Source organism: Aspergillus aculeatus (genome assembly GCF_001890905.1).
Source record: "Aspergillus aculeatus ATCC 16872 unplaced genomic scaffold ASPACscaffold_4, whole genome shotgun sequence".
Classification (NCBI taxonomy): Eukaryota; Fungi; Ascomycota; class Eurotiomycetes; order Eurotiales; family Aspergillaceae; genus Aspergillus; species Aspergillus aculeatus.
Window position 1 is genome coordinate 419945 of NW_017962979.1, and position 21935 is coordinate 441879.

The 21935-nt window shown below is 54.7% G+C and overlaps 9 protein-coding genes across 9 annotated transcripts; 4 read left to right on the forward strand and 5 right to left on the reverse strand.

The window, feature by feature from the left end:
* Window positions 1–1734: 1734 nt before the first annotated feature.
* Window positions 1735–3211, reverse strand: ASPACDRAFT_114477 (uncharacterized protein). The gene has a single exon (XM_020195806.1). It carries the CDS (start codon window positions 3137–3139, stop codon window positions 2072–2074), a length of 1068 nt encoding a protein of 355 aa, XP_020058331.1. The 5' UTR covers window positions 3140–3211; the 3' UTR covers window positions 1735–2071.
* Window positions 3212–4150: 939 nt separating this feature from the next.
* On the forward strand, window positions 4151–5420 carry ASPACDRAFT_114478 (oxidase ustYa family protein). Its single transcript, XM_020195807.1, has 5 exons — window positions 4151–4505; window positions 4599–4730; window positions 4782–4912; window positions 4966–5065; window positions 5117–5420. Exons 1-5 carry the CDS (start codon window positions 4238–4240, stop codon window positions 5356–5358), a joined length of 873 nt encoding a protein of 290 aa, XP_020058332.1. The 5' UTR covers window positions 4151–4237; the 3' UTR covers window positions 5359–5420.
* Window positions 5421–5991: 571 nt separating this feature from the next.
* ASPACDRAFT_58377 (uncharacterized protein) lies at window positions 5992–6528 on the forward strand (the record flags this gene model as incomplete). The annotated part of the gene is made up of 1 exon (XM_020203340.1): window positions 5992–6528. One exon carries the CDS (start codon window positions 5992–5994, stop codon window positions 6526–6528), a length of 537 nt encoding a protein of 178 aa, XP_020058333.1.
* A 1103-nt stretch (window positions 6529–7631) lies between these two features.
* Window positions 7632–8681, reverse strand: ASPACDRAFT_50761 (MBL fold metallo-hydrolase; the record flags this gene model as incomplete). The annotated part of the gene is made up of 2 exons (XM_020202393.1): window positions 7632–8224; window positions 8570–8681. 2 exons carry the CDS (start codon window positions 8679–8681, stop codon window positions 7632–7634), a joined length of 705 nt encoding a protein of 234 aa, XP_020058334.1.
* Window positions 8682–10267: 1586 nt separating this feature from the next.
* ASPACDRAFT_40812 (uncharacterized protein) lies at window positions 10268–11899 on the reverse strand (the record flags this gene model as incomplete). The annotated part of the gene is made up of 1 exon (XM_020200821.1): window positions 10268–11899. The coding sequence occupies one exon, from the start codon at window positions 11897–11899 to the stop codon at window positions 10268–10270; it is 1632 nt and encodes a 543-aa protein (XP_020058335.1).
* Window positions 11900–13353: 1454 nt separating this feature from the next.
* Window positions 13354–15533, reverse strand: ASPACDRAFT_3012 (Zn(II)2Cys6 transcription factor; the record flags this gene model as incomplete). The annotated part of the gene is made up of 2 exons (XM_020199704.2): window positions 13354–14259; window positions 14397–15533. Coding segments are annotated over 2 exons (2043 nt in total), but the record flags the coding sequence as incomplete, so codon positions are not given.
* Window positions 15534–15853: 320 nt separating this feature from the next.
* Window positions 15854–16971, forward strand: ASPACDRAFT_1865666 (ketopantoate reductase family protein; the record flags this gene model as incomplete). The annotated part of the gene is made up of 2 exons (XM_020197864.1): window positions 15854–16046; window positions 16120–16971. The coding sequence occupies 2 exons, from the start codon at window positions 15854–15856 to the stop codon at window positions 16962–16964; spliced, it is 1038 nt and encodes a 345-aa protein (XP_020058337.1). The 3' UTR covers window positions 16965–16971.
* A 249-nt stretch (window positions 16972–17220) lies between these two features.
* Window positions 17221–19568, reverse strand: ASPACDRAFT_24719 (uncharacterized protein; the record flags this gene model as incomplete). Its single annotated transcript, XM_020199284.1, has 4 exons — window positions 17221–17604; window positions 17677–17968; window positions 18035–18458; window positions 18524–19568. 4 exons carry the CDS (start codon window positions 19566–19568, stop codon window positions 17221–17223), a joined length of 2145 nt encoding a protein of 714 aa, XP_020058338.1.
* A 1084-nt stretch (window positions 19569–20652) lies between these two features.
* ASPACDRAFT_58383 (uncharacterized protein) lies at window positions 20653–21709 on the forward strand (the record flags this gene model as incomplete). Its single annotated transcript, XM_020203341.1, has 3 exons — window positions 20653–20999; window positions 21114–21583; window positions 21636–21709. 3 exons carry the CDS (start codon window positions 20653–20655, stop codon window positions 21707–21709), a joined length of 891 nt encoding a protein of 296 aa, XP_020058339.1.
* Between the last annotated feature and the right edge of the window lie 226 nt (window positions 21710–21935).

Consider the following 21935-nt stretch of genomic DNA (forward strand, 5'->3'; position numbering starts at 1 on the left):
GAGATAACTACTAATGACTTTCGAAGACCGGGGGCTCGGTCCGGGCCACTAGTATACCAGCCTGGATGTACATGAGATACTATGATATCTTAGTGAGGCCAATCAGATTCATCAGATACCGGATAGATACTGTGTCTATGTACCAACCTGTGCTAGGTTATAGTGCAGTGACGCGGCCTCACCGCGCTTAGGAGGCATCTAGTGGAGAACTTCGGATAGCTTCCGGGCCTAGATGTTAGCCTCAGCAAACTCTGAGCAGAGCTAAGCTTTGCAACTGCCTACTCAACCGATAGGGCCACTGGCTGGATATGCATCCTTTCCGTTTCCCTCTCTCGGTGAGATTTCGAGTCATTGTTCTTCCACTGCCAATAAATCACCTCGGGCTGAAAGTGGTTTACAGGGAAAAATCATTGAAACTAAGGGCCGGTGGTCTACTATACTCATTACAGCGATCATAGTAATCCCACGAGTCAATGTAATACATCCAACCAAAAACTGAGTATTCTGCTGAGGCCATTGCAGGCAACGGTGCTGTTACGCAGTAAAGGTAAATGGTAGCAGCCTTCTTTCGTGCTCTACTAGATAGTTAACAAGTCATCTTCTACACCTCAAACAAATCCACAAAGATATCAATTCGAGGTATATATAGTCCAAACCAATAGCGCGTCGCGCGTGATATCAGCAGCCAGGTCCATCTGAAGGCGGTAAGAGCTCCCTGACTGTAAAAAGGCGGCCGAATCCCGTCTAAAGCGGAAGATAACCGCCTGGTGCGGGTCAGCTGACCGCGGGCCACCCCGATCACGGTCGGAGTTTGACCGATGTGTTCTGATGGGCCTTGGGTTCTCGCAGCACAATCCCTACCTTTACTCTGTACAATTCCAGTAAGTAGTTATACAGCCAAGAACTCAAACAAATCAGATCCAAACCTACATCTATCGCGACGCACAGCAACAGCCCGGCTCTACGCGACCGACCTCACAGACATAAAAGTGGCGACCGGCAACCCAGCTCAGGATCCACGTAGCCCATCGAGACCAAGGAAAAACCCCTTCCCTCGAGCCTATAATATGGGGAAGCGGGGAACGGGATCGGCCCTGACGACCCAATTGCCGGCCACACAAAAGTGGCACACTGTACTGTACTGAAGTTACCATTTGCTGGCACGATCCCGCAGTTTCGATTCCAGATCGGCGGGTTGAAATCTTGGATCGTTTGCGTAAATCTGTCTTTTTACTCATCATGATTATTTTTGGTTGACTTTCGCACGAAAGCTTGTCATACGGTGAACGCCGGAAAGCTTGTGCTGCGCATCTTGTTTCTGAGATTGCACGACTTGCTTTTTTCTTACTTTTTTCCTCCAAACCTGTCACAGCACATTTCAGCGAAGCTTATCCCATGTTGATTGCTGAGGCAGATGATACCCTCAGATTATTAGGTTTATTGTCGAGGTGCTGGACTGCACAATTCAGGAAAGCTGTTCGATGCGTCAGCTTGCCCGCTTACCTTCCAAATATATTTCCGTTGTACACGTAGGCCCCGGTCATCTTCCAACACACAACAAGTACCATGGATCAACACAACGAACTTCAGAGAAAAGCTAACTTTGACCAGCTTGAGCTGGCCACCTTTACAAAAATAGAATCATGAGGCTGATGCATCATGCGGCGAAGGAAGCAAACGTAAGCTAGCAGCATGGTACGCCTAACTAATTGAGTCACGTGACATAATCAATGCCGGCAGCATCGACAATCGACAATCGGCAATCAGAAAAGGCACAGTACTTGTATCTTGTTATCAACGGTCAATATTCAATGCTCGCGAATCTAAGCTAAATACAGAAGAGAAGAAAAAAGAAAAAGACCGAGCATCTGAGATCCACATTACCAGGATTGACCTCCTGTTCCCGATGAGTACACATAGTAGTACGGCGTACACCCGGACGGTCGTGTCATCGTTCCCGGGCCCTTGTCACGTCACGCTCATTCTGTCCTCTTCCGAAAGAGCAACTTTACACAATCATTAGGTTCATGTCCCCTCCTTTCTTTCTTCCATGGCCTTGAAGCGTCAGAATCTAATAGTTCTGGTAGGTCCCGTAGTTGCCGTAGTTGCCGTAGTTTCCGTAGTCCCCGTAGCCGGCCGGGGCGGTGGTGGCGCTCGCCGTGGCGGTCGAGGTCGCGGAAGAGGCTTCCTCTGCCTCCTTGGCGGCGGGCTCCTCCTCCCGCTTGTACGAGCCATAGTTCCCGTAGGTGCCGTAGTTGCCGTAGTCGCCGTAGCTGGCGGGGGCAGTGGTGGTGGTAGTAGTAGTGGTAGCGGCAGAACTCGTGGTGGTAGAGGAGCTCTCGTCGCGCTTGTAGTTCTGGTAGTTACCGTAGTTGCCGTAGTTGCCATAGTCGCCGTAGCTGGCGGGTGCGGTGGTGGTTGGGGCAGCCTCGGTGGTCGAGGCTTCCTTCTTCTCCTCCTCGGGCTGCTCGTCGCGCTTGTACGAGCCGTAGTTGCCGTAGGTGCCGTAGTTCCCGTAGTCGCCATAGCTGGCCGGAGCGGCGGTGGTGGTGCTAGCAGCAGCAGCGGAGGTGGTCGACTCCTCCTCACGCTTGTAGTTCTGGTAATTTCCGTAGTTGCCGTAGTCCCCGTAGTTACCATAGCTGGCGGGCGCGGTGGTCGTGGCAGGAGCAGCGGTGGTCGACTCCTCGTCCTCGCGCTTGTAGTTCTGGTAGTTGCCGTAGCTGCCGTAGTCGCCATAGTTTCCGTAGTTGCCATAATTGGCGGGGGCAGTGGTGGTGGTGGTCGAAGCGCTGGAGGCATCGGCATCGCGCTTGTAGTTCTGATAGTTACCATAGCTGCCATAGTCCCCATAGTTGCCATAGTTGCCGTAGTTGGCCGGGGCAGTGGTGGTGGAGGCGGCCGACGAGGTTGAAGAAGAAGCAGCAGCCTCATCCGCGTCAGCACGCTTGTAGTTCTGGTAATTGCCATAGGCACCGTAGTCGCCGTAGTTGCCGTAGTTGCCATAGTTAGCGGGGGCAGTGGTGGTAGTGGCAGCAGCTGTAGCGGTCGACGTGGCGGCCTCGGCCACCGGAGCGGCGCTCACGCCCAGCATGTTGCTGCCCAGGACGAGCAGGAGGCTCTTGGAAAGAGAATGCATGGTGTATGAACGTCTCAAGACTGAAGAGGGGAGAGGGACAGGAGATCTAGGACAACTGCAGATGGGTGGTTGGGGAACTGCAAGGCAGAGGCCGGATCGCAGGCTGTATTTATAACTGCGTCTGCGAGATTTCTCCCATCCTCTCGATGATCCATAAATAGCAGCAGGAGAAAGAAACATCCGCAGCCAAAGCAGTTACAGTACAAGGTCTGCTAGAGCGCAGTCTATCGACCGGCGTGGGGAAGGCAACCTACAGGTCATTAAACAGACTGATTGGCCACGTCTCGGATTGTACCATCGCATGGGTGTGTGAAGAGAGGCCAAGAACCCAGCTAATGCCAATTACAAGATGATGGAGAGCGAATGGGATCCATCGGGAGTCCCGGTTACATGTTGCTTGCCTCACACTCAGTCCCGTGGAGCACCAATATAGAATTGACTCAGATTATTCTGCAAGCCGAGAGATGAGCCTCTCTGCAGGTGGGAGGAGGAGGAAAGGTGGACATTGCCTCGGTCGGACGAAGGAAATGGTCCGAGGCGGGGGGCTTAGTGCATGATGTCGACAAGCAAACTTAAGATGCAACAGGCTAGAAGCAGGATTTGGAGGCAAGTAGAAAGTAAGGCATTTTTGCGTCATGTCTCAGATGGGCTTTTTCGGCTTTGCTATTGAAAGAATGCGGAGCTGGGCTGTAAGGCGGGCAACACAGCAACAACCGAATATGAGACAGACATGCGGCCAAGCGGCGGATGTCTCACTTGGAGCAAATGAGCGGCCTTCCCGTCGACGGGGCTCCATGCACTGGCCATGTCTTACTTTCCAAGTCACACCTCCGTCAGTCACATATTGATGGCTATTGATGGCAATTGATGGCAGTTGCACGTCTATGATGAGATATTATTAGCAGCGGAGGGCCACGGAGACCCTCCAAGAAGCTGATATCCACACCTCAGGCCATTCGACTTGGCTGGTCCAAGGCTAAGAATAAACATCCCGCCTGATCGTCTTTCTCACATCTACTCCCATTTTCCTGAAGATTCTTTTCTCTTTCTGCATGTCGTTGGGCTTTCTCTTTCAAATCTAGATTGGCTGTTTCCAAGATGACTCTCCCCAGAGATACCACCTCCTTCGAGGACAAAATGCCCTCTTCCGAGCGCTCCACCTCCACCGACAGGGAGAGGCTCCTCATAGACGAGGAGGCTACTCAGTGGTCGCAAAACAACTATTCCCCAAAACCATTGCTTGGAGGGTGGTTACGGGTTCTGTTTGTGGTTGCTGTTGCGGTTCTGTCGTGTTTGGTGGGAGTCTTCCTCGGACACAATCAGAGGGACTTGGACAAGTCGTGCACGCGGCGGACCACACAATACTGTAAGCCTATCCAAAGATTATCCTGAGGGAATACCTCAGATCTGCAGTGTCATGTGGAGAGATGGAGTCAGTACCCAGCTAACGCGATCGCAGCACCTGTTATCGGTCAGGTTGGCCTCAGGTACCACCAACAACCCTTCAACGGCTCCCTATTGAAGCAGAACATCTTCCGGCAAGATGCGAGCCCCGAAGTGGACGCAGCCTGGGAGTCCCTCGGTGCCAACTGTATGTTAAGCCCCTACTGCAGCAAGCAGCCACATACTGACCCGACCCCAGTCCGAGCGATCAGGGTCCCTGTCGAGGATGCCCAGAAATCCGGCTTGGCGAAGGACCAAGTCAAGATCCGGGAGAAATATGGCGGGGGATATCCCGCCAACGTGGAGGGCTTTCATCATTTGCACTGCCTGGTATGTCTGGGAATGTACTGCTGTTAAGGTCTTGCAGCCGACTTACCGAACAGAACCTCCTCCGCCAATCCTTGTACTACAACTACGACTACTACCACAACCTTGGCACCGGTGCCTTCACCAACGACGATTACATTGTTCGACACCACGTCTGTAAGTGAGCTCTCGTCGCTGAACATAATGACCCTGGACTGACAACCGCAGCGCACTGTCTCGACGTCCTCCGCCAGGAGCTCATGTGCAGTCTCGACGTCGGCGTCCTCGGCCAAGTCTGGGTACATCCGGAGCACCCGGAGCCCTTTGTGGACTTCAACACGAAGCACCAGTGCCGGAATTTTGAGGAGATCCGCGAATGGGCGGAGAAGAACCAGCTACCGGAGACGGTGCCCTCGGATTTCCTGGAGCCGCCCTTGTTGACGGATCGGGTGTATGAGGAGATTCCGTGAGGCGATGTCACTTAGAAGATTGTATATATAGCGCTGAGCAAATGATGACTTGCATATATGACTCTTTCCTTGTCGTTCCCTAGAAGATGCATCGAAGTGATCGTGGAAAGCGAACTTTGTCAACCCGATTGTCATTGCAGTATAGCAGAGACGTAATGCTCATAGTACTCCTGTCTCACGTGATTATTCATACATTTTTTGGGCGCACATAGAAGCACTCAACGTAGCCACGGGCTCTGGAGCTCTGCCTGCCCTCGATACTATTTTTACATGCTCACTTGCCACATCACCGAACTCCACAGGAGCTCTACCCTGAGTCCCAAATCTGGAAGTGGGAATACCACCAAACCAAGTGGAAATAAGCCATCCCCGCCATCACCCACCGGATAATCCCGGCCCGGGGCCTCCGTCCCCTTCAAAAACCACTCGCGCCACACCGAATCTGCAATTAAACAACCTAAAACATTGTACAGAAACTCAATTCCACAGCCACCACATTCCAGACCCTCCGGCCCCCCAACTTTATCTCAACAATTCCCCCCCTCCGACCCTAGATACATACAGTACACATAAAAATACTCTCTCAGAAACCCACAAACACATCCCAGGCCCCAAGCAAGGAGCGAATCTAAAATGGACCTCCCGCAAATCTCCGCCCACCTCTCCCCAACCCCCCACGCCTACCCCACCTGCTGCCTGGCCCTCTCCAGCACCCTAGTTACCTACCTGGGGACTATCCTCCCCGCCCACCCGGGCTTCACCCTCTCCATCGGCAGTGGCTCCGGCCTGCTGGAGGCGCTGATCACGCTCCGCCACAGTACCGTGACGGTGGAAGGCGTCGAAGTCAGCGGCGCCGTGAACCGGTACATCGATGAGTTGGATATGAATGTCGTGCAGGGGACGTGGGATCTCCTGCCGCGGGCGGCGCGCGCGGCCGCGTGGATGTTCGTGTATCCGCGGGAGCCTGCGTTGGTGAGGAGGTATTTGGATGGGATTGAGGGTGGTGATGGTGGTGCGGTGCGGATGGTGTTGTGGTTGGGGCCCCGGGCGGATTGGGGGGATTATGTGGGGTGTTTTGATGAGGGGGTTTGGGTTGGGGAAGAGCTGGGAGAGGAGGTGGGGGTGGCGGGGTATGAGGTTTTGGTTGTTTTGCGGAGACGGGAGGGGTGAAGGTGAGGGCGAGCGTCAGCTGGATGTGTTGACTGGGGTGTTTGTGTGATTTGATTAGCATGTTTGGGATGGGCATGATGTATGTGTAAGTTGTGCAGCGTTGGAATGGAGATTTGGTGATGCTGGGTGTTATGAGGTGTTGGAGCGGGGAATGGTGTGCAAGGGGTTGTGCTGGTGTCGCGGCTTGATGCTTGCTGCTTGCTTGTTGGTTGCAGCGTATGCACCAGTTGTGGCTCTTCAAGAAGTGCATCATCCTCTCAATCACCATTCTTGAGCTGCGATGATCCGCCTAGCGAACCCTGGATTCGACCCGGCAGATTGAGCCAGGACCTTCTCTCGAGCTGATATGGCAGTGGTGGCTTACCTTATGGCTCCGAACTTTCAGCACTCATCTCGACCGAGAAAGACCATTTGAAAGCCAAGCGACACAACTCTGGCCTTTCTCGAAACGCCTACCAATTCCGGGTATACGAATGTCCAGAGCTCGCCGGGTTGGAAGTCAAGCCTGTGTGGCTCGATTCAAAATCTCGCAGAAGATATCTCATTGAAGCTCATCGCCGACTTGGAGATATCTGAAACATTCCTTGAGATAAGCAGTTCCGCCATCACTGTGGGGTTGTCTCCACCCTTGCGATAACAAGGCAAATGACACCAAGACACGGAACGTCCTCGTTGCGACAATCGCACACCCTTTAATCTCCCCTGTCAGGTGAGCCGTTAAGGCTAGACGTGACCCCCTGCCTCGGTGCGGTAGCGTTATGCTGAGTGAGCCGCCATGCAGCGGAGATCTAGACCCTGATACCAAGGATTGCCAACCGTTGTCTATTATGATTTGATTGGCGGGACGGTATGGACAGACAACTCTTCGACCTTGAATTTAAGATTCACCTTGCAAAATACTATATGTCGCAGCAGAAAGAAATACAAGGGAGAGCTCAATCGTGCGGCAATACGAAGAGGGCCATAAGCATCTTGTATACAAGTTTCACCAAGAGACAAATCTCAAACAAGACACAATTAGATCCCAAGTATCGTCTATCCCCAACTAATCTATAGACCCATTTTGGTGTAGCCACGAAACATACATCAACCGATAAAAATGCCTACAGCACCGCCACCTTCTCCCCGCCCCGCAACCAGCGCACCTTCTCACTGATCCCCTCCGCCTTAAACACCTCGCGCAACTCCTCCCCGAACTGCGTGATATGGCCCCACGACTCGTAATGCATCGGTACCAGCACATCCGCCCGCAGGGCGCGGAACAGCCGCGCCCCATCCCTCCCGCCCATCGTGATCTGCAGCTGGGGGCCTTCGGGATTCTCCGGCCACGGCACATGCGCGTTGCCCAGGTTCATCACCGCGGCGCAGACGTGGTACCGCTCTGCGATCTGCTCGAGTTCCGGGATGTAGACCGTGTCGCCGGTGAAGGAGACGGCGTTGGGCAGGTTGTGGCGTCCCCGGCCGAAATTCTCGGCGGTGACGAGGAACCCCGTGCATTCGTCGCCGGGGACGTGCTGCGTCGGCGTGGCGATGATGGTGAATGGTTGGCCGCCGATGCGCGTGGTGAGCTCCGACCAGGGCTTCATGCCGTGCACGGCGGGCCGTGGGGCAAGGTTGCGCGCGCCGTCGACGGTTGTGAAGACTGGCCGGGCGTCGAGGAGCTGGGGGCCGGGCGGGTCGAGGTTGTCTGGGTGGCCTTCGTGGCTGAGGAGGACGGCGTCGATGACGGGGAGTTAGTCCAGGCGCAGGGCTGGGTCGTCTTCGACGCGGAGGACGACACTGCCGGCCGGGAACTCTGAGCCGGCGGGGGAGAAAAAGATGTTTTTCAGCATCCGAGATCGGATGTAGAGGCGAGCGGACACCGTGACAGCACTCACGGAGAAAAAGGCCCAAAACACCCCGAGGATCTTGGGTCCCTTGGTTTGGCTGGCATTACTCGGGAGTCATGGCGTTTGCATTGGAACAGCCACATTGAGCATGAATTCGAGTTCACCCCACGATCATCTGCGGATGAGTTTGTTGTGCGAAGAGAAATGTGCACGCGTGTGGGTGTAAAAGGAGACAGGGAAAGGGTCGGTGAGGAAGTTGATCCCATTGATCTCGAGGATTGCGGTTGCGGTGCCGATGTGTGTGATGTTGAGGGTGGGGGCCATGGTTGGTGGTGTCACTTGGGAAGATAGAGAGAGGAAGTGGGACATAACCCTGTGGGATGTGATGGACTTGATTGTGCTGGTAGAGACGAATGAGGGTTTCGGATCGAGGTAATCATAAGTTCAACCGTGAGGTCAAAACCCAATGCTGATCTCAAGTCCATGACAGATTTGTCAAGTTGAGCCCGGTATATGGATTACTGAGCCGGCATCCCGCTGGAGATTTCCGGAGCTTAGAGTTGGTTATCAATGCTGCAGGATTTGTCAGTAGCCCCAAGTAACTAAGAAGCCTTTACGTCAGGCGGGTGGAGTGCCGGCAGGTGGGATGCCGGTAGTTAGGAGGAATTGGGAAGTTGATCAATGGTGGAGATTACAAACATCGGCCGACCCGTTTCCACGGCATCGGTAACTAATCTGTATGTGAGGATTTTTGACTTATAGATAAATGGTTTCTTCACTAGGATGAGAAAGTTCAGACTGGCTATAATGAAAGCATTGTAAATGAGAGAGAAATTGACCACGGACACAATATTGTACTAGTTATGCTTTTAGTACCTGAGATCACCGCGTTGCTTTGTAGTGTAGGAACAGCTGTCAAAAAGCCTGACTGTTCGGCCTTATGCACCAGATACCCCTACAAACTTCATTCCTTCCTCAAGCAGGCTCTGTCGACTGATGGATTCGCAGAACACTGATTGATACATGGTATATGCTTGCCAACCTGCGAACCATCACGCTGGAGTACAGCACAGTGACATGCAGTTACATTTTACGCCCCGATTGTGCATTTCGTTGTATGCCGATGATCCAGGCGTGGGTTGGGCAGGCCGCCACGATAGCGTTTAATACCGGCATTTATGGGCACTCGAAGGTGGCGAGAAGTATCCTGGCTGGTATGCGGGTGGCCGTTATCGAGAGTGCAAAGGCAGGGAATTGATTCTAAAACAGCTGTCTGATTGCCTTAGAGACAGAATTGACAGGAAAGTGTCTGGGTATGCGAAAAGGTTCTCGACGTTGGTGCCCATCGTCACCAGAGCTATATCCTGCAGGAAGAAAGTCCTATGATGAACTGTGGTGCAGTCAATCAAAGCTCAAGGGAGGGCTGTTCTGCACTGGGATCTGCTCTGCCCAGCCCACAACTCCAACTTTCAATGGTCCCGCCAAAGAGGTGATATAGGAAAAGGACTAGACGATCTCATATCAACTTCAAGCATAGTTGAATCAAGAATGAATGATCTCGGGTGCTAGTCATGACTTCATACTCTATGCCCACGTTATATATACATTCCGGTCGTAGTAGCTGAGGCTAGCATTGAGGGCTTGACCCTTTTACCTACTGATGATGTGGCCTGCTAGGTAATCTTGCGCCCCGCTTTCAAGCTTCAAATACACTGCTTGGGGTTTTGGTTACAAAGTCTAATGAAAGTACAGTACAATTCGATCAGCCCTAGGTAGCTAGCCCGAGCCCTTGAAACATTATTCTTTTTAGATATATCACTTCACCTGTCTGGGTAATACATCAAATCTTTAAATATACCTTCAAGATCTTTAAGGATAGAATAAACTAGCTAAAACAACGAAAACAAATCCTACCCCCAAACCCTATCCCACCACCTCCCCTTCTTCCCGCTATCGTTCTCATACTCAACCTCCACTTCCAACGCCTCGACCTCCTCCAACCCACTCCTCAAGTCCACTTGCTGCAGACTCAACCACCAGCCCTCCCCCCACCTCCACACCCCCAACGCCCGCCTCACCCCATACACCGCCAAAAACACAAACGCGCCCAGATAACTCGTCAAAAACCCACTGACACTCCAATTCCCCGCCACGAAATACTGAAACCCCTGCCCCAGCAATATCAGCGGACAGACCGCCATCGCCGCCCACGCACCATACGGCTGCCACCGCGACCGATACGGGACCTCAACACCCTGCACGGCACACGCCGCGCGAAACCGGAGATACACCACCGCGCACGCCGTCCAGCTAATCATCCCCGCCGAGTTCGTCAGGCTGACGAACCAATTGAACACGGTACTCGCGCCAGCGCTGCAATCCATGTACGCCAGCCCGCCGAAGCACGCGCTGGCCAGGACGGCATAATAGGGCACGCCGTGGCGGTTGCACCTTCTGAAGACGGCTGGCGCGGATCCCGCCGCGGCGAGGGAGTAGAGCGTGCGGCTGGACATGTACAGGTAGGAGTTGGCGGAGGACCAGGCGGAGGTGATGATCACGGCGTTGACGACGCTGTCCAGCCCGGAAATGCCGGCGTTCTTGATGGCGATCACCCACGGTGAGGCGTTGACGCCGGTCCCCGTGGTAAGGCCGGAGGCGTTGCTGGGGCAGATGACCCCGATGGCGAGGACGCCGAACACGTAGAATATGAGGAGTCGGTAGAAGAATTGGCGCGCGGCGCGGGGGAGGTTGGCGCGGGGGTTCTGCATTTCGCCGGCGGCGACGACCAGAAGCTCGGGGCCGAAGTTGAAGGAGAAGACTGAGTAGCACAGTGTGTAGATGAAGGCGCAAAAGCGGCCGGTGGCGCCAGGCACTAAATACGTGTTGGTGGCCCCCGGGTGGTTCCAGTAGTGGAAGCCCAACCGGGTGTGGCTCGGTCCGCCGCCCCAGAAGAGGATGAAGCTTAGGATCAGTAGCCCTAAGATCAGGATGACTTTCAGCGACGCGAACCAGAATTCCGTCTCGCCGTAAATGCGCACGGGGCTGAAGTTTAATGCGAAGACGACGAGGAGCATTAGGGTAATCCACACGGCGAGCGGGACCGGGTTGCTCCAGTAGTTTATCACCACTGCGGCGGCGGTGGTTTCGTAGGCTACTAGAATCCCGAAGCTGTACCAGTATAGCAGCCCTAGGGAGAAGCCGAGGGACGGGGAGACGAAGCGGGTCGCGTAGGCGGCCATCGAGCAGCCGTGCATGGGTAGGTAGGTGTTCATTTCGGTGGTGGCGGTGATGACGGCGTAGACGAGGAGGCAGATTAGGGCGTACGAGAGGAGGAGGAAGGCGGGCCCGGCGATGGAGAGGGCAGACCCGACCCCGACGAAAAGGCCGGTGCCGATCGTGCCCCCGATGGCGAGCATCTGCGCGTGGCGCGACTTGATGCCCCGTTGCGTGTGGGGGAGGCGGTGCATATCGCCCTCCCCATAGTCGATGGTGGGGTCGGGGGACTCGTGGTCGTGGGCCTCGAGGCTCTTATCGGTGGACATAGTTTTGGCTGTCATATTGCTGATCGCCCGGTGAGAGGATGGGCGGAGGAAAGGAGGAAACGCAGACCGGTCTTAAATTGCCAGTCCGGGGTTGACTATATATGCGTCCCCAGGCTGCAGCTATTGACCAGCGGCAGAGATAGGGATAGCGTCTCCGCCGAGATAGCCAGCCCTCGCTGACTGGTTGGCTGCTCTATCGGTGGCGTTGCCTCGATGGCACTTATCTGGAAGCAGTCTGATATCGATAACAGGATAGGCAGGTCTCTCCACCGAGTTGCCGTTTTGGGGAGCTGGCGAGGTGCATGTCATCGGTATAAAGCCTATAAATGCATGCACCAGCGGCTTGAATAGCGGACAACAAATACCTGCTCTTTGTTTAGTTAGATCTAGTCTGAGAACATAAACACAACAGAAATCCGATGCCGATCACCTCAGCCACGATGGCGCATCACACCTTAGATCGAACATCAAGACCGCATTGGAAGCTGATGGTGCGGTGCCCGTCTCCGTGAATCTTCCCATCAGCTGGCCAGAACCCCCAAGCGGTACTGAATCATCCATCATCTATATAATGTCAGGTAAAGATAGACATCTTCCCCAAGCTCATGAGGGTTTCCCCCTGCGAAGAGATGAGCGGTCACACCGCGCCGCGGACATCCGAGCACAATCACTGCTTCTGGACGAGTGCGTCTCGCCGCCCTAAGTCCCCCTTGCTTCCCTCGATGATCTAGAACGCCAACTCTCACAAACCCCACATTACAGAATCTCTCCAACCTCCAGTTGCTTCAAGATCTGGACCTGTCAGGATATAACCCACCCTGTGGATGCTGCAGCCCTCCAGAAAGCACACCATCGTCGACGCAATATAAGCCTCCCTCCAACCCCCGCCCGCTACCAATCCCTTCCGTGGCCAGCCTTGCTTTGATCTTTGCCACATCCACTTGAAATTCTTAAGCTGAATAACATCACATTCCGCGGAAAGGTGTAATCCGTCCAAGCTATACTTGGCTAGGGGTTTGGGGATTGAGCGGTATTGCACCATATCTGTAGATTTATGAAATATTTCGAATGATGAGAGGCAACGTGGTTGAATGGTTCTGCCTAAGGAGGCTCGTGGGGGAGAAAACCTTGATTTAGATGGTGATGGTGGATGGTGGTAGCTGATGATGATGGGGTCGGCTGCTGCTGCCGGTGATGAAAAGGGAGGGAAGGTTGGAGACGACGCGGTGGGACTTCACCCTCGGAATTGAAGATGCCTTCGTGATGAGTGCTCTTATTATCTTTGGGTGATGAAAGGGTGGGAGGTAGGGCCAATTCTGGCTAGGCTGCCAGGAGTGACTATACCGACGGTTTTCACCAGAATTGATGGATAGAAAATCGGGAGGAACTATGCAGTGGGTGGGCGCTGAGCACCACGAACGCTAAGAGCCCTAAGAAGTCCTAGGCGGAGGGCATTATATGTAATATAAACTGATCCCCTCCTCGCGCAAGATCTGCGGCCAGCTAGCCGTAATCCCCGTACTCTGACGCTGGCGCTCCCAGACCAGCCGGATGGCGCCCAGCGCGTGCTCGAAGACCCCGACGCTGTTCCGCTGGGTAGCCGACTCGAACCACCGCACAAACCAGCTCTGCAACGCCGGGTCGATCGCTTCGCACGCGGCAATAAACGCCGCCCACAGGAACGGGGCCGCCACGCACGACGAGGCACTTTGTCCCTCAATTTCCTCGTCATACTCGGCCAGCGCCTCCCGAACCTGCCACGCTTTATCCTGCAGTATCATCGGATCCACATCATAGATTCGGCGGTAGAAAAAAATCAGCAACGCTTTGTGCAACACGCTGCTGAGCTGGGAGCTGCGGCGGGCGTTGCCGCGCTCCACCGCATCCGACGTGCCATCAACCTCGCCGGCGAGGGCCGGCGGCCGCCATGCGGAAATACAGCGCTCGAGACTCCGTGCCCGCGCATTGAACTGTTTGAAGTCCAGTGTGCTGCTGCTGCTGCCCGCGTCGGCCAGATCGCGCTCGTTGCCTAGCCGAGTTACCTGCGAGAGGAGGAAGAACGGCGGCTCCGGCAGCCCGAACACCTGCGGATACATGGTCGAGTCCCACCGCCCGGGGATCTCCAAGTGGAGGTCGTTCTCGCCCTGGTGCGGCTCTTTGAGCTCCTCCATGCGTTGGTCGAGACGGCCTTCCCATTGGCGAAGCCGGAACGACCGGCTGGATGCGATGGAGCCGACGGTAGCCTCCGGCGAGGCATGATCAATCTCCCCGTCCGGCGGCACGGGGGGCAGCACCGAGGTGCTTTCGTGAAAGATGCGTAGGTAGACGTAGCAGTGGTGCAGCAGGCGGACTTTGCGGGACTTGCGTGGTTTGGGCAGCCCCCGGAAGCGCACCCAATTCTCGCAGTCGAGCAGGCAACGACGGACGCGTTCTTCGCTGCCTTGGTATGCCTGTATCAATCAGCGATGTTGGAGACGATGCGGTGGGGAATGCGTACAGAGACGGTATGAATGCACAGGAGGGCGATGAGGATGTCTTTGTACTTGACCTTCTTGACGGTCGATGACGCGTCTCGCAAGGCCCGCTTGAGGTGGGTTTGCGCCTCCGCCGCAAGGGCTTCTGCTTGCCCACCCCAATAGTTGGCCGAGCTGCGGGTGACAGAGGCCCCTCGCTGGGCAAAGGCGCCCGTGGCGAGGATGGCGCTGAAGATGGTCATCTGCGTCGGTGCAACGCTCTCACCCATGGTCAGTCGGGCCAGAGTCTCCATGGCGCTAGACACAAACAAGGTCTCCCAGGGATTCTTTCGCGATCGGATCGGCGAGAAAAGTGGCACTACGTCGTGCTTGTAGACAGACAGAAGGAAAGGAGCGTCCGGTGGTGCGCGATTAGTAACGGTCGGAGGGGACCGCAGACTTGGTGCCGACAAGAATGGAGACGATAGCCCTATTGACGAGGAGGTCGACGGCCCCATCAGCAGGCCACTGGTGAGGGACTGGGATGGGGAGGAGAAGTCATCCCCCTCGGATAGCGGCATGGCAGCACTGAAGAAGTTCTGCGTCGACAGGTCTCCGAACCCATCGACATCCAGATTACCAAAGAGGCAATCGAGTAAGGGGTCACTAGCAAAGGCATCCTCCAGCGCGAGATTGAGCCCAGTTTCCGGGGGAATCTCCACCAGTGGTAACTCCGAGTCTGCTGGGAGAGTTTCTATCAAGCCGGGGCTGGGGCCAGGCTCAGATACAACGAGACGAAAGGCACCAAATGGCCCCAGCTGAGTGAAAAAGCTCTGAGTCGGAGGTGCCTCGTCCCTCTCCTCACAGTCTCCATCCAATCGAGAGAGCACAGTGTTGACATTGTGGGGGTTGAGACTAGCCACCAGCTGCTCGCTCATCTGCTGGCGGCAGTGCTCGGTGAATAGCGGCCGTCGACATCGCGATCCTTGACTCTCCCCGGAATCAAACAAAAGTCGGATGCCATACTGCTCGCAGACGAGACCAGCTCGCTCACACATCTGACACGATGGTCGTGTCTCATCACATTTGGCATGCCGACGGCGGCAGGTCTCGCAGCCGCCCAGCGACCGCGACCGGGTGGAGGCGGGCTTGAGGCTGTGCGGGGAAGGCGTCGTGGCTATCTGTTCATCGGTCATGGTATCAGTTAGTTAGTTTATCGATAAAGAAAAGTCACAAACACGCAATCGATGGCGATCAAATGGGGGAGGTCATCTCGAGAAAAGAGGAAAAGAGGGGGGAGAGGCGGAGATAAGAGAGGAAAGTGAGGCCGGGATGACTTGCCTGTTTGAATCCCAAAGCGGGGAAATCCTCCAGCCAGCAGCCCTAATCTGATAAGCTGGGAGATAACCCCGTTGCTCGACCCCTCCAGCTCGATATTCATCTGCTGAAATCACCCTACATCACCTTGCTTAATCACAGCATCACAGCAGTAACAACTAAAATGCAGAACAAAGCCAACGTCCTCCTGATCGGCTGCGGCGGCATCGGCACCATCGGGGCCCTCAACCTCGAACGGGGCGGCCAAGCCACTGTCACCGCCGTCTTGCGATCGAACTACGAACACGTCAAGGAACATGGCTTCTCCATCAAATCCATCGACCACGGAGAGGTCGAGGGCTTCAAACCATCCATTCGTACAGACCCCCCTTGCTCCCCCCGCTCTCAACCTCAGCCTCCTGAATCATCTCAACTAACATCCAAGGCCAGTGCGCAACACCATCCCCGACCTCACCACCGAATCCCTCCCTCCCTACGACTATATCATCGTTACCACCAAGAACTACGCCGATATCCCTCCGTCCGTGGCCACACTGATTCATCCCGCCGTCACCCCCGGGCACACCCGCATTGTATTGCTTCAAAACGGCCTCAACATCCACAAACCCCTGCAATCCGCCTTCCCCACCAACATCATCCTCAGCGGCGTCAGCTTCTGCGGCTCTCACCAAGTTGCCCCGGGAAAGATCGTTCAGGAAGACGACGACGAACTGTACATCGGCGCCTTCCGTAACCCGGGCATTGCCTCAGCGGTCGAAGACGCCGCCGCGCAGGACTTCGTGCGCATCTACGGCGCCGGCGGGAAGTGCCAGCCGCAGTTCAACCCGAACGTCGCGTTCAGTCGCTGGCGCAAGCTGCTGTATAATGCGTGTCTAAACCCGATCTGCGCCATCACCGATCTCGATACGGGGAGGATCCAGTTGGCGGATGGCGCGATCGAGGATCTGGTCCGCCCGGCGATGCGCGAGATTCAGGCGGCAGCGAAGGCGTGCGCGGGCGTGGAGCTCCCCGATGAGACGCTGGATTTCATGATCACTATGGATCCGATCACCATGTATAACCCGCCGAGTATGCAGGTGGATGTGCGGAGCGGGCGGTTCACGGAGTTTGAGAATCTGGTGGGCGAGGCGGTGCGCGAGGGTAGGGCCAAGGGAGTAGCCATGCCGACGTTGACGGTCTTGTATGGGATTTTGAAGGCGTTGCAGTGGCGCACAAAGGAGAAGAGGGGGTTAGTGACGGTACCGGAGGCGGTAGACCATACGGTCCAGAAGTAATTGCTTGATTTTGGCTGTGCTTGAGTACAGCGGAATATGTTATCAGTTTAATATGTGAGAGAAAAGAATATCGCGCACTGCATGCGATCGAACCTTGTCCTTAGTTTGGTCATAGAACCCGACTTTTCCGTTTGGTCTCCGTCACTATGTTTGGCCTCGAGCTTGTCATTTGTTGTCAAAACTTTGTCTTAAGACAAAGCATTCGTGGTGGAGACTTTGTCGGGATATCCATCCAGATATCCCGCTCATGCAAGACTTAAAAGGAGTCCTGCGACCAATTCACAGTATCACACCATGCCAAGAAGTCAAAGTCCTCAGTCAAATCACAGTCCAGAAGCCAGCCCTGCGGCAGGTCGGGGTCTTCATTCCATACGGCCGGGTGCGGAACTTGCGGGGGAGAAAGAACCTGGTCCAATGCCCATCGAATGAATTTCGCCCCCTTTTGGGCAACCTCATAATTCCCGTCGTCGTTCCGCACTAGCGATGTCAGATGGGAAACAAAAACACTCAGCTTCTGAACGGCGCGGGAGCGGAAGTTGGCCGGTAGCGGTGGCGGGCTCGACGGTGGTATCTGGGAATTGCGCCCGGCAAGTAGTTGGGAGGTCAGGACACCTGCGGCAGGTAGGCCCATATAGCACAACTGTGGGACATAAATTTGTCAGATGATTGTGGTCTAAGCGCAGAGGGTCTGGAAAGGTCAAAGTAGCCGTACATCCCAGGACATGTTGATAGCGGACTTCCCCGATCGAGCTTGCATGGCAATGATGTCCAGCAGCGTTGTCAAAATAACAACGGCGCTTTCAATAAGACCAAGTGATGTTACCCCCAAGCGCTTGAGTAAGATGCGATGCAACAAAAACTCCTGGTAAGTGAATTCGATGTGTGCGAAGGCGCGGCCCTCGTCTTGGGTTGAGTGGTATGCACCCGTCGCCGCTTCCTCGGCAGACCAACGCATGAAGGTAGGCAGGCCTTGTTGCATCTTCCGGCACTCTTGGATCAAGTCTCTGTGGCCATTTTCGCGGAAGTCAGTTTTGAATGATAGTATGCTAGGGATTTCAGATGTAACGAACTCGACTTTGGCTGTAAGATTCCGGATCCCGGGGCTTAAAGACAGCTCTAAGGTGCTTTCTCGCAGCAGACTCGTCATCAACACAACGCGAAGCTTGACACCCACCGTAAATCTCCCTTCTGTGTTCCAGCCATCCGCATCAAGTTTGAGCAATGCGGTCTCCTCCGTGGTACCAGGAAAAACCATCTCCTCATAGGAAATATCCAAGGGAAGCGGGAGATGGCAGTATCGCGAGCAGATCCGGGGGGGACGCCCTAAAGAGGTTGCCAGCTCCTTGTCCATTGCATACGCACACACCAACACCCGCTTCCGGATCTCCACCAAAAAGAAGGGTAAGCTTGGTTTGACGTCTCGATCGGATCGATGCAGGCCGAATGCATAAACGATGGTCGATAAATCTCCGAGCTTCTGCCACACTCTGTAGTCTATCGCAATTTCAGCCGTCGTCCAATTTCACGGGCGAGAATGTACGAAGGAGAAGAGTATATACCGCTATCACCAAACATCGAAGTCAGAAGGACTACCTGCTGGATCACGAGCCAGCAAAAGGGGTCACTGCTGGTTCCGGCGCTGTTGCAGAACTGGCAGCACAACTCACCCACCGTAGTGGAAATGTTTCGGAGTTGAGTCTTCGACAGATTCGACGGGTTTTGATTAGTGAATACGGGATCGCTGTCGGGGGTATTGAACAGTGCTGTCCCAAGCAGTGCAAAGAAGAGACCGACGGTCTCCCACCGTGCCGTGATCGACTCAATGTACTCGTTGGCGCTCATGGCCGCGTGCGTTCGGATATCCTCCGATGTGTTGGTACATATCTGGAGAGACAAGTGCAGTAAGGATGCGTGCGTGTCCGGAGAGCCACCCACGGCCGAGTCGTACATCCTCTCCATGGAGTCGCACAGGACACGTGTCAAAGCAGGGCCTAAAGCCCATCCAGGTGAAGTCTTGTTCTTCAGCTCAATGATCGCACGGAACCAACGGATCTTTTGCAGGTGCGACAGAATCCGAGCCCCACGCTGGATATGATCCGAGTCACTGTCGGTTGGGTGAGCCGTGGTCGTCGATGCCGCCGCTTCAGGATCGCATTCCAGGTCATCGCCTTGCAAGCTATCTTCATAGTCGCTAAAGATGTCTTGGGGTGAGACTAACCCGAAAAGACCTGGTCGTAGGTTTCGCCTTTTCTTACCAGCACATCGCGGGAGGTGCTGGTCGCATGGTGTCTTTGCGTCTTCGATCACCGGCGACAGACCCGATGGCAAAGCTGGCAGCGGACCTTGCGCGGCTGCTGTGGATATTCTCTTATCCACACGAAAGGTGACCTGATTGTTTGGTCGTTGCTTTCTTGATCTTCGTGATGGAACGCGAATGGGGGATGCACGCGACTGGGTCTGAGGAGCTGGATGATAGAAACAGAGCTCAGTTCGATCAGTCCTAAGACATCGTCCACAAACGGGACTCTGGTGGTCGCATCGTAGTTTGGCTTTTCTGCATGGCTCGCAGGAAGAAAGCTGCCCGTTGCGACGAGGAATTGCCATTTCAGGCCGTAGCCTTTCAGCAAATAATCATAGAGAGTGACACACGCAAGAGATGCAGTGGGGAGAATTAAGACATTCAGAGCAAAACAAGAATGTATTGCATCGCTGATCGCTTATGTGAGGCGCGGACCTCGGCATCGAAGTCGGACCTCAGCTAGTATGCACTATTGCCTATTTCGGTAAGTTCGATCAGCCGAACTCCGATCACTTTCGCCCTATCTCATGCTCCATGAATCAGGCGGTCCGTAACTAGGCGAAATGATGTATGAACCTGTATTGAACACAAATACGGCCGTTGTTTAGTCCTTTCCGTGGTTGAACTTACCGAACCGGATCTCCAATCAGACATGGGCCGTGCTTATCAGACGGGAAACAGAGCTATGTGTCGCAATGCGCAACCACGATTATGTCTGTTATATTCTAGGTGTATCGAGATCCATGAGTTATATATGGTCATCAACGGATTTCTCACCAGATCTTTTGACTCGGGTCACCCGGAGCGTGCATGAGAGCCGCTAGAATATCAAGGTCCGACCACCATGTATATAAACGATATCTCAAGCGATATCAAACGTTCGATTGTTGTGTTTTATTAAACACAACGATCAGCAGCGCTATGGCAGGACAAATTGCGACCTTCTAAACAAAGTACGTATTATTTGCATCCGGTCCAGCTGTTGTCATTGATCTGTTGTGGTGTACCAAGTCGAGCACAATTTTGGCCCCGTGTTTTGGAAGTGGTAGGGAGATGCAACCGAAAAGGGCAAATGGGTCGCAGATGGAAGGATTCGAAGCACATTTAAGGCCACGACTCTTGCGACTCGGCCCCATTCCTTTATCATTCTGGTTCAATTGGGCCTGCAGCCCTGCATGTTAGACCCTGAAACCTGTGAGATTCAAGCTCACCACGGGTAAAGATCATCAACGATTCCGCCCGTTTGGCCCCCACGACGTTCGTATCAATCACAACCCCTGACACTAATGGTTATAAGAACCTGGGACCTAACCCGGATTTACAATCACGACTCAAACCCTAAGTCCTCACCTATTTTCCCTCGACCCTTTCCACCCAACCCACCACGAAATGCACCTCCCCACCCTCGCCCTCACCGTCACCCTCCTTCTCTCTCCCGCCCTCTCCACCCCCCTCCTCAACTTCTCCGCCGCCAACGGCGACCCTCCTTCCACCCTAGGCATCCTCAACCTCGAAGAAGCGCGCGACCAGGAGATCTCCGCCAACACCAACGACCTGTACATCAAGCTAGCCACCGACCCGCACGGCGTCCCGGCCCTGCACTACCACCGCAAACAGTCCTACATCCGCGCCGAATACCACGCCCTCGCCAACCAGATTGAAGAAGACAAGACCTACTACATCGGCTACAAGTTCTCGTTAGGCGTGATCGAGCAGAGTTTGATGATCTTCCAATTGTAGCCTCCTTTCTCCTGGTTCTATTCATCCCACATTTCCCTCCCTCCCCCCCCCACCCCAAAAAGGAAAAAGCCAGCGAACGGTGCCCTAACTACCCCGGTGCCGGGTTATAGCAAAAGCTACGCCACCACCACTAACAGCGCAAACATCCCGCTCTCCCTCGAGTTCATGAGCGGACAGCTGCACCTGCAGTACCAAGCGGATAGCGCGAGCGAGCGCGAGCCACAGTGGTCGCGCACCGTCGACACGGATACGGTGTACTCGGTGGGGTTGGTGATCCACACGGGGCAGCCGGGGTGGGTCGAATTTTATTTTCAGGGTGAGCAGCAGACGCTCGGGGCCGCGGGGGCAACGCGGTTGTCGGCGAATACGTGGACGGGCCGCACGGAGCCGAAGTTCGGGGCGTATCGTGGGGAGGCCGTGGCCGTGGATACTTATGTGTACCGGGTGCAGATTGGTACGGAGATGGGGGATATTGTGGAGGCGGCGGAGTTGGATGCGGTGAGAAGCACTGCTACTGCGAGTGCGAGTGCGAGTGCTCCAGCTGCTACGGGGTCTTGCTCCTGGACGGGACATTGTAAAGGTGAGTTTGTTTTTCGGCCGAGGGATGGGATGGGTATAGCTGACGTGGGTAGGCGCCTCCTGCGCGACGGAGGATGATTGCTCGGATGAGCTGGTTTGTACTGGGGGGAAGTGTGCTGCGGCTTGATTTGATATTCAATTTTCCACGATGCGGGGATACCTTACGGGACTACAGCAACTCAATATTCACGGCAGGGTAGAGGAACGGGTAGGAGGTTTGTTTCAGGGACCGGGAATCTGTATATTACGAAGAATAGGACAAGAATGACGGGAGTAGATTGTGCCACAGTCCTGCGACTGAAGAAAATCTCAGGATAATATTAGATCAATTCTAGCTTCGAAGATTGCTCACT

Bases quoted from the DNA above. Each gene is read 5' to 3' on its own strand.
- ASPACDRAFT_114478 (XM_020195807.1), top strand. From the start codon at position 4,238: ATGACTCTCCCCAGAGATACCACCTCCTTCGAGGACAAAATGCCCTCT. The intron at 4,506-4,598 runs GTAAGCCTATCC...ACGCGATCGCAG, and splicing joins GCGGCGGACCACACAATACT to CACCTGTTATCGGTCAGGTT. The intron at 4,913-4,965 runs GTATGTCTGGGA...CTTACCGAACAG, and splicing joins TTCATCATTTGCACTGCCTG to AACCTCCTCCGCCAATCCTT.
- ASPACDRAFT_114477 (XM_020195806.1), bottom strand. From the start codon at position 3,139: ATGCATTCTCTTTCCAAGAGCCTCCTGCTCGTCCTGGGCAGCAACATG.